General features: G+C 28.2%; 1 protein-coding gene across 1 annotated transcript in view; it reads left to right on the forward strand.

Moving 5' to 3' along the window:
• The window catches only part of LOC136796309 (dynein beta chain, ciliary-like), a 27065-nt gene that overhangs the window by 5843 nt on the left and 9711 nt on the right, over positions 1-11511 (forward strand). Inside the window, exons 5-9 of the mRNA XM_067049732.1 lie at positions 529-681; positions 3634-3845; positions 9825-9922; positions 10040-10175; positions 10242-10526. Of these exons, the coding sequence (XP_066905833.1) occupies positions 529-681; positions 3634-3845; positions 9825-9922; positions 10040-10175; positions 10242-10526 (884 nt within the window). The remainder of the gene's footprint in view (positions 1-528; positions 682-3633; positions 3846-9824; positions 9923-10039; positions 10176-10241; positions 10527-11511) is intronic.

Below are 11511 nucleotides of genomic sequence, written 5' to 3' on the forward strand. Positions count from 1 at the left end.
ATTAATGTATAACCAAGCAAAAATAAATATCTGAATTCAATATGTGAACTGGTTTATTATTTCAAATATATAACATTGGATTGATTTTAATTTATATTTATGTAATATTAGCATAGAGTATACGTTGTCACGGAAATACGTCGCCTCGGCGCGAAGCGCCGAGGCCTACACGGGCACGGTTTTTTTAGTTTTGTCGATTAAAGACCGCACTCGGTGAGGTTAGGAAGCAAAACGGCCTTCTTTATTTATTTCTTAATTTATTGTTTTTGATAATCTATCTGATGTTGATTTTTCTGAGGAACACAGAGAGGCCTTAAGTATGAGCGTTGTTCATATTGATTTAATTATCCAGACAATATATTATTTATGAAATCAAATTTTATTTTAATCACACACACAGAACAATTTATTTGTTCTTTTTTCTTCCATTTTTTTTCGTTTTTTTTTTTTTAAAGATTTTTTCATTCCTTGGAGTATTGAATTTTAGCATTTATAAGCAATTAAAACAATATCTCCTGATTTTTACAGAAATCAATTATTGGACAAGCAGAGTTGAAAATTTACAATTTATTTACGATCAAATGAAGGAAGAAAAAGTGAAAAAAATGGCTACCATTCTAGAACATACTGAGAGCGCTTATTATCCATGCTTCAAAGAAATATTCGCTAGTGTAGTAGCTGGTGAGTATTTCTAATTTTATATCTCACTAAACAAAACATTATGTCCGACATTTACTTCTGAATAGTTTGCCTTTGATCATGTAATCTTTTTTTTTGGTTTCTTTTTTACTTCTTAAATCTGTTGGAAGATTTGGTGTTAACTTCTCAGTCAAAAAGTTGTGCTCTTAGCTGGTTCCCAGATGGCCCCTTTGTAAATCCTGGGACTACACTTATACGAGTATGTTATATATGTGAAAGAAAAATAAAGATTAAAATATTATGGGGAGTATTGTATTTTAATAGTTACTATCGTAATCACTAAAGAAAAATTGATTATCAGAAATTATATAAAAAAAAGGTAACAATTTATTTAGTATTATTATCATTATAATTTTGTTCAATAAAATACATAATAAGACGAAAAATTAATTAATTATTATTAAATAAAAAAAATAATTATTACTACTTAGATAACAGAAACCTAAGTAGTTAATAAATCTATTTCGGGAAATAAATTTAAAGGCAAAATTATTTAAAAATCAATACATAAGTATATTAGTTTTTTAGGCTCTTGAGGATTATTTAATAATAAAACAACTATATGAGGGGCGTTTCGTGACTTTATTACTCCCACCAAACTTTTCAGGCAAACAGGACATAGATGTAAATTTGGTATGCTTAACATCATACACTCGGAAAAAAGACAATTTCAAATAAATCCTTAAAGAAATGATCACTACAAAAAATATAAGAATCGGGATACTAACAAAAAATTGGATATACAAAATTGAAATTCGTTTTTTACCAATCTCATAAAAAATATATCATTAAAAGTCATGTGACTTTCCACATGATATTCGAAGAGAATCGGAAATATATTTCATACTTTTTCGGTTTATTATTTGACATTCTTTAGAATGCCTATGAAATGAGTGAAATTTGAATAATTTCATACGTTGCCGACTAGTTTTAGGCATTTTGTAGAATGCCGGGATTAAAACTCTTTAATTTATTTAATTAATAAAATAATATAGATGGCCGAAAAATGATTATATGATATTTAAGAGGATGCAACAAACCACTCAGGAGAAAAATATTTGCAATCCCCGACTCAGTTTAAAAAGTCCATCGTTGAGGTCTCTAACAAGGAGACTGCATCATGAAGTTCATTGCGATGTTGCGATGTAATGTATAGATCGTGAAAGATTGATACTTTTGGAATTGTATGTATGAGGTTGAGAAATAAATTTTATGATTGGGGAATTATTTATGACAAAGAAAAGTGCTATATAACTAATATTTGCTATAGAAGCGATGATGATGTATTTAACTTTCTTTATTTAAATACTTGGTGGCTTTCTTATTTTGCTATTACTTTTTTATAGTTTTGATTGAATAATAATAAATAATACAATCTACTGCAATCAAGGGCACTAAGGATTAGATTTCTAAGCTTACGTCCGTACCATATATACATACTATAAAGGGAGAAAAATATATTAAATTAGATAAAAGTTAAACAACAACATATAACATAATAAAAATACTAATGTAAATGAACATATTATACATAAGGTACAGTAAATTCACACCTATAAATAATATTTCCATTCAGCCTTGGAAACTCTGAGCCGAGATTTCCCAAATCATGTGAAAGCCAAAGCAGGCTCCAAGAGATTAAAGTCTCCTCTCCCTGCCACGTCACTATTATTGAAAGCCAATGGACGACGAGAAGAGATTAAGAGCTCTAGAGTTTCCGAATTTATTTATTTTTTCGTTTATTTACGATATGTATATATTATTTCACTCGTGGAGACCAAAAACCAGGTAGATAGGCAGAATCAATAAAGGGGAAAGAGCTGCATGCAGCAAACTGGAAGCAGTAGTACAAGATAGGCAGGCGTGGAGAAGACTGGCTCTGGCGGCCAAAGATCTGTAGAGCTAACCGAGGAAAAAAAAAATAATTTCATAATTAATGTCCATTTTAGTTTATATTTATTTATGCTATTTTATTATTATTTATTTACTTTTCTCTTTTTATTTTATATTTATGTATGCTATTATTAGGTACTGACAGCCTTAATACTTATACCCTTTAGAGTAGCAAATTGTATTATTTCAAAAAATAAATAAGTGATTATTTAACTTCATTATAGCTCTCTCTCCTTGGCCAACAAGGTGCGGGTGGAATGGGTCCCTGGACACAAAGGCATTAAAGGAAATAAGCGAGCGGACTACCTAGCAAGGAAAGGATCTGGATCCGCTCCTTTTACACCTCACCCCATATATGGGGTTAGTATCAGCCATACGAAGAGGCACATCAAAATGATTGCTGAAAGCAAGGCTGGGTTACTCTGGAGAAATACCAGAGGAATGGAAAAATCAAAAATGTTCCTCAAGGAATCCTTATCGAAATAGTCTTCTTAACATGGATAGGAGTATTTTAAGATGGGTGCAGTTCTATACACGGGATACTGTTAGCTGAATAAGAATCTATATAAAATGAGATTGATGAGATTGAATCCCCTATCTTCTGGTGCTGCAAGAAGGATGATGAGACTGCCTACTGTATTATTTGTAGATGTGATGCAGTAGCAAGAACACGACTCCTCATCTTCGGTAAGGATCGTATCTTGGATCCCAAACTTTACGAGGCAGTGGATCCATCCTTCCACAGTGTCCAGATTCGCAAAGGCAATTGGCCTGCTTTGAGCAGAGGAGGGACCGCGTACAATAGGCCCTCTGTGGCCGCGGTGCTTTTTGCCGGGAAGGAAAAAAAAACTTCATTATAGTAGTTTGATGAAATATAAAGTATTCTAGTATTTTCTGCCTCTGATTAATAATCTTTTCAAATATATTTTGTACCCTCACAGTACAAATATTTGTACTGCCTCATACATTTAATAGGCAAACGAAGGTTAGTACAGAAATTTTAATTTTTGGTTATATGATTTATTATTATTTAATTTGCAGCCTTGACGGAGGCCAAACAGATCTCCATTTATTTGAAACCTCTGATTCCATACTTGAATGCGGTTCAAGAAACTGATTTCACTGAAGTATCTACTTGCTTCCTTCCACTGATTCATATAGTTTGCCTCATATGGAGTAATTGCAAGTATTACTGTCATTCTTCGAGAATCATCGTCATGTTAAAACAGATTAATAATCTTATAATAGAACAGGTTTGTATATTTGTCTGCTACATTTTATGTATATACTTTGCTTCATGTATCATATTAAATCACAGCTCTGAAGGAGAGTTTAATATAATTCTAGCTGTGTCTTTCTTCTTCCTTACAATGTAACAGCATTATTATAGATTTTCAATATAGTCGTTTAACCTTACATCAACTGCCAAGATTATCGGAATTTATAGTTAACTTAGATGTACCAAAGAAATAGCAATAAAATAATAATAATAATACAAAAATAAGTACTGATATTACTTATAATAGTTTTGTTTGAAATAAAAAAAAAAATAAGAATTTTTTATGTTTTTGATAAATTTGTAAAAGAAAACAATATTATTGAATAAAAAAATATTTATAATGAATTGGTTGATTTCATTCTAAACACTAAAATGTTATATGAATGTTTCATTACTGAATAGAGAGAGCCCGGCGCAATGTTCTACAGTACCAGCAATACTGTGGCTCCTGACCAACTTGACTTCAGTTTTTTTATAGCCGAACAGTTTAAATAAACTTTTAATTAAATAAATACAACATTATTATTAATTTTTTAGTCATGATTATTTTCTATTTCAATAACAGAAATAAGAAACATGTTACAGCTAACAATCGCTGCACTAACAGAATTTAAACTCAATCAAAATACAGTTTATAATAATCTGTACAGATTCGGATAGTAGTATTCAATTTCTTTTTTTATAGTAATTACCTTATTAGAAAGTAATTTTGTTCGGGAAAATGAATCGTCGTCTTACTCTTAGGTTTTAAAATTCGAAAAAACTTCTATTTGACTTCTGAAAAATCACTAAGGCGCAAATTTTAATTTCAACATAAGATTTTTAAAAAAATAAATCTGATCTCATATAAACTGTAAACAAGGTTATAATTAAGCTTACAAAATTCACTCCTTGTGACGACGTAATACCTAATAAGTTTAGGACGATGCCCATGGAGTCTAAGTTAGTGAGTAAAAGAGAGAGCAAAATTAATAGTGATGGTTAATGTTTAATCTCTGCAATATTTCATACAAAAGCATTCGGGGCTCTGAAAAGAATAAAAACCTTTTTCTGATCTCTAGCTTTATATTGAGCCGTCTAAGGTAATTAGTGATCCTTTTTCAAAACATTTTTTTTATAAAATAGGAATGGTAGAAAGATGAGAATTAGTTGGATACATCAAGGCTTCTTGAATTAAAAATAGAAAACAAAAATGGAAGATCGTAGAGTGACCATGTGTAATTAATAAAAAGAAGACGATCCGGCTACGGTCAAAATAACTTAAACAGTAAATAAACTATTTATTATGAAGTAACGTTTGCAGGGCTTCATGAGAGCTAAAAAAGATACAAACAACTTAAATGAAGTAACATAGTAAGAGAATAAGATAAAATTAAATAAAAATAAACTACAATGGGGTTAAAAATGACATGGAATTTGTGAAAATCTGTATAAAAAGGAATAATGAAATGAATAAATTTACTTATTTCGTTTTTATATAAATGTTCACATATTTTGTATGTTCAGCCATAAAATAGTTTATTTTTATGACATGCTATCTTATTATCTTGCTCTGTTAATTCATTTTAGTTTTTTATATTTTTTTTAGCCCTAATAAAGCCCTGAAATTTAGGGCTAAACGTTGCCTAGCAATAATTAGTTTATTTACGATTTGAGTTGTTTTGACCGAACCCAGATCATCTTAAAAAAAAAACTTTGCGATTACATTACGGTATAGGAAGGCAGCTAAAACCTCATCTAACCTAGCAGATGTAATGACGTTAAAAGTGTAAAATAGTTTCGTTGGTCTAACCATTTCAGAGGTTTTATTTTATCTAGCTACAATTACTATCTAATTGTTGCATGCCAGTTAAAATTAAAGGCACCACAAACTTTGCTCCATGAATACCGCTATCGATCTCTGAAACATAATTATTTTGTTTTTCGTACTGGAGCCTCTCTGAAAATGGTATAGTTTCATTCAAATATACAAAATATTGATATATATCGTAATTTTACTTAATTTGAACTTGGTAAATGCATAAATTGAAGTATCGATATTACTTATATTCGGTAAAAGTAATACTGTATAAAACAAGAAGATGCGATACAATCTATGTATTCTATTTAGTAAGCAATTTATATTACTTAAATATAGCCAAACATAATATATATTAGTCACAATCACATTTAAATAAAAATTATTTTATTGCATTAAAATAAACGCAGCTTTTTTAAAAAATATATCATTTATATAACAGTTAGGTTGTAATCCAAAATTTCGGCTACATGGCCTCTTTTTTTTAATTAAAGTTGTTAATTTTTATTTTATGAAATTCTCTCATCCTTCCGGAAAGCAGAAGTTTGCTGAAGTAATGAAGTAGCTTCATGCTGGTATAGTTTAAACTTACCGTTAGAAGTTCTAATATTTGGCATACTTATGTATTTTGACTAAAAAATTATTTTTTTTTGCTTTGTACCTGAAATTTTTAATATGATTTGTAATTTGTAGGTCCAATCATAAGTTCTCATGTTATTCAAAAGATGCTATTATCTATTTCATTAGTTGGTTTATAAAGCAATATATGTAATCATTAACTTAAAGTTTATAATCTATATAATAAAACAATGCACGGAAAATTGTACCCACGTGCAGGCGAGGATTCCTTAAAAGTCTCATCAAACAATAGTCATCGAAGCTAATAAATAAAAAGTAATAATGTTCATATATATATATTTCCCTAGAAATAGATTTATTGTCAATTTTTTTTATAAATAAGTAAATACAATTTATTTGCAATTTTAATGGGAAAGCAAAGTAAGCAATGCTGTTCAATAAATAAATATTCATAATTTATTTAATTGCGTTCTTAATTTAATTCTGAACACTGAGTTGCATCAAATATTGTTTTAATGTAGTATATAAATACTCCATTAACAAATAGTAAAGATTCGGCGCTACGGTCTACAGTACCCGCAATACAGTATCCATAATTGGCCAATGTTCAGTTGTGCCGTAATCAAGCACACACTTACACATATATGATTATAACAAACATTTTATGATATTATTTAACTTATTTATGTTATTTTTTAATAATTAATAACATTTAATTATTTTTCGTATTTTAATTATTAGTGTTATATAAGCTGTTATCATCTATAATAGATAATATCTTTATTAGAAAAATGTCGGAGATTGAACATGGATATGCATAGGCAGACATAACTATTGTTGTGGAATGTCTTAAACTAAACTTTAAAAAAGTAATAAATTGTTTATTTTATTATTTTAATCTCTTAATTTTATTATTTTATCTAACTAATAATCTTAATTAACAGAAGATTATTAGTTATTTTTAAACTATACTTTTTTTTCAGTAAAAAACATGATAAAAACCGAATGTACTAAACAATTGCAGTACAGAAATAGTTTTAAAAAATAACTGTACGCATAATAATAACCTTTTATTAATACCGTAAAATATGAAATAACATTTAAAGTAGTAATATAAAAAATCTGTCCTGTCTCATTTCGTGTAGATATTTTCATCTAATTTCTTTTTTTTTCTTTTTTTTCATTTACATTTTTAAAAATGTTTATTATTGTATTACATTATACATTTATTTCTAATTTCTAAAGAAGCATCTTTTTTCAATGAACATTTTATTTTTAAATAATTTCAAAATTATGGCAACAATACGATATTTGATGACATAGAAAATAAAATTTAGAAATATTGTTATTATTGTCATTCAATTCAGAAACCCAATCATGTATGTTTTAATTAATAGAGATACAGGATTAAATTTAATTATAGTTTCAAAAACCAAGATTTTTAATCAGTGTACCAACAAAAAGAAAACGCTAACAGCCTAGATGCTTTCTAGATATATATGACGTCATTTAGGCATGAACAAACAACACAGATTTAGCGATTTGCAATTTTTATCAGTTTTTAAATAATTACATATTTTGCTGTTAAAAGAATTTTCATGAAAACAACCATAGAGTAATAGATAGGACTGGAAAGCAAAACCACTACTTTTTTAGTTACTTTAAGTAGTCTTTGGAAATAAATATAACTTCGAATGAATATAAAATATTTATCTTACATTATACTTTATTTCTTTACAAAATATAATCTATTATTTAGATTCGATTATAATTTTGAATCCTTTCTAGCCAGTTTTAACCAAATGTTTCTAGTTTTTTTTTTAATTATACGTTTCTTTTTAGCAATATTTTTCAATTTGGTACTGTACAAAAAACTTGAGGAATATAACTCATATTTATTTATTAACTATAATAGATAGCTTAAATAACAAAGAAAACTAAAACAAAAAAAAAATAAATACAATTAAATAATACTCGCACTTAGTAGATAATCCTAGCGTATGTTTAAGTTGAAATGATGTAATGAAAAAAAAATAATGCCGGCTGGCTTTTTTGGGTGGTAAAGAAAAAATTTAATTTTAACATATAGTTGGAGACTAAATAGCGATTTTATAATAATAAAAAAAATCAGAAGGATTACCATTATCAAATAAGCGATATAACAAACTTAAAAAAAAAAGATAGTGTTAGTACCTTATTCAGGAAATTGATTAAAAACGATTTTTTCAATTTTTTTTTTGCAAAACCTGCAAAATGGTTGGGTCATATTTGTAGCAAACACTTCATTTCTTAAAACAACATCTTCTTCAGAATCATTTGATGTGGACTAGTGCAGTTGTTAATTTCATTGAAATTAATAAAAAAAACAGAATAAATAAATTTTTTATAATAGTAAAAGTACAAATTCGAGCGATGTACTATAATACAAAATACAATTTCAGTTAATATTAACAAAATGAAACAAAAACATTTTCATCCACATACATGCTACAATATTACACTAAATGAAAGATAATACAAAATTGTTTCGCTTTAATGGGAATATTCTGGAATACCAATGTTTGAAGACTTTAAAAATAAATGTAAAAATATGAAGATAAGATAGGCGGTGCGATCAGTAAAGAACAAAAATAAGTAAAATCTTATTTATTGGTGCCAACGTTTCGGCCGGAATTTCTTTATCAGGACTATTACTAAAAACAAGAAAATAACTGTAATAAAAAAAAAAAATAATAACAAGAATGTAAGCAGGAAGATAAGAAGAAAACAAATAATATATATGCTTTAGTAATTTAGAAAGAAAATGGTGTAGTTTAAGTAAAAATGAAAATTCTTATACTGTTTTTTTTCTTCTCATATTTTGCTTCTATTTATACTAAAAAAAAAAAAAACTAAAGACCACAGAAAATGAAAATTATGAACAAAATTTATTTATTTTTCTGTTGTTATAAAAATTCGTATTTTAGCGTTTCTTAAGGTGGTAATAACAAATATAATTTTTTTTGCCTGCTAACAATACAACAGTTTAACAAGATATAACGAAGCAGTCAAATATAAGATCGCGAAGTGTTGGCATTTCCCGTACGAATTATATTTATCTATTTTTAATATTTTCTCCTTTAGTTATTTATAAAATTCTTTAATGTTTTGAATTTATTTATTTTATACTATTGCTTGCAATGAGAAGTGTAAAATGATTAAAATTAATCTGGTTTATTATGGCTGATACATTTTGTAGTAGTGAAACTGAACCTATTTTACTTCTTAATTTCTTAATAATAACTGTTTATTCCCTAAATAATAATAAACAAAAAAAAGAAACACCCCTTAAGTGTTATTTATCATTTCAGTTGTGAGCAGATTATTTATACATAAGTAGTAAGAGAAATATTCTCCATTTCAGATTTCTGAAAACTACTAAATATTAAATGCATTATTTTAATAATATGTATACATTTATATATAATAATTGATTAATTATTATAATGTAACTTTCAATTGATTGAAAGTACTATCCTAGGAATGAACATATAATGTTCTTTCCTAAGATAATACTGAGCTTTATTTGTTTTGAAGGCTAAAAAGTTTCTTGATCCCAGTTCAATATTTCAAACAGACATAGAAGAAGCTTTGCAACGTGTTCAAGTGTCCTTGACAGCACTGAGTAGTTTCAGGTAAGAATTATATTACCCGTTTGCACACACGCATACATATCTTTTTATGTATATTTTATGTCCACAACATCTATAATATTATTTTATAAATTTATAATTATCATTATTATTATTTAGATCTGTTTTCAATGAACGCCGGGAAAATCTTGCCACATATTTTGAACCTGGTACCACTCCTCAGCTATGGACATTTCATCCCAACGTCGTATTTGAACGGTTCAATAAGTTCAAAGAGAGATTGGTCACAATACAGGTATGGCAACTGCTTTTCTTCATTTTTTAATGAAAGATAAAAATAAATTTCATTTTCGCTTTGTAGAAATTTTACCTCACTGTAATGGAATTCGTTAAACTTGAAAGGCTGGAAATTGGAAACGTCAAAGGAAGTGTTCTTAGCAGTCAGCTAGTTTCTATTTCCTTACAGTTCAATACTTACCTCACGGAATTTTCAACTAAATCATATGATGTTCTCAATCCAGACGATCTGACATTTCAACAAGACTATGAAATATTTCAACAAAATATTTGTGACTTGGACAAAAGATTGGCTGCTATTTTATGCCTCGCTTTCGATGATTGCTCAAACTTAGAAGGAGCTTTCAAGGTAGCATAATTTTTAAAAATATTAAGACTGATTATTTATACGCATTATTTAATGTATACTTATCGTCGATGCAAATCCAAAATGGTGTATCTGCAACTTTTGACATTATTGTGTTTGAATGGGGTGTAAGTATATATCACAGATTTTAGTGAATTTGATCTGGTTTTTTTAAAAGCTTATCAATTTTTAGCTATGCAAAACTCATAATAAAGTCAGTATGTCAGCAATATTCGGATATATAAAATAGTATTGGGAGTAATTCACCATTTTGTATTGACCAATTAATCAAATTTGCCAAATTTTACTTTTCTAATGGGTTGCAAATTTCTTAAAAATGACGAATGGTGAATTCAGTTAAAGATATCTGTCTTGAACGTCAAGTTTATAGTAAATCTGTAAAAAAAAATATTTGAAATAGTAATTTTTTTTTTAATATTTATTTTTTGCTATTTACAACTGTACATTATAATACATTTAGTAAATCTGATCTAAGTTAAATTGGAGTGCTACAGGCGTGTAGAGAAACTACCCATTGGTAGCACTCTAATGGCATTTTACATTAGCTGGTCTCGTGGCCATCTTCTTTTCAGGCGCCTCGGAAGATTGTCAAGAATGGAAGAGGGAATGCATGATTAGAAACTAGGGGGTTTGAGTGGTTAGAGAGTTTATAATGGAAGGAGTGATATCTGGTTACTTAGGGAACATTAAGGTCTTTATGTATGATTTTATTTGTGACAAAGTAAGGAGCATTAAGGATTTTACGAAGGGTTTTGGATTGTAAGGATTGAATACGAGAGGAATTCGAAGGTTTAGTGGAGCCCCAAAGCTCAACTCCATATGTTCTGATTGGCCTTATTTCAGTCATGTAGATCAGTCGTTTGTAATGTGTTGGAATTTTAGACCGTTTGTCGAAATCGACGTGCAGTTTCCTGTCTTTTCAGTCTGGTGTGAGAAATAGTGATTTAAAAATAAATCATTCAAAAAC

The sequence above is a fragment of the Halyomorpha halys genome, unplaced genomic scaffold (genome assembly GCF_000696795.3).
Source record: "Halyomorpha halys isolate HHAL.00 unplaced genomic scaffold, Hhal_1.1 Scaffold487.1, whole genome shotgun sequence".
Lineage (NCBI taxonomy): Eukaryota > Metazoa > Arthropoda > Insecta > Hemiptera > Pentatomidae > Halyomorpha > Halyomorpha halys.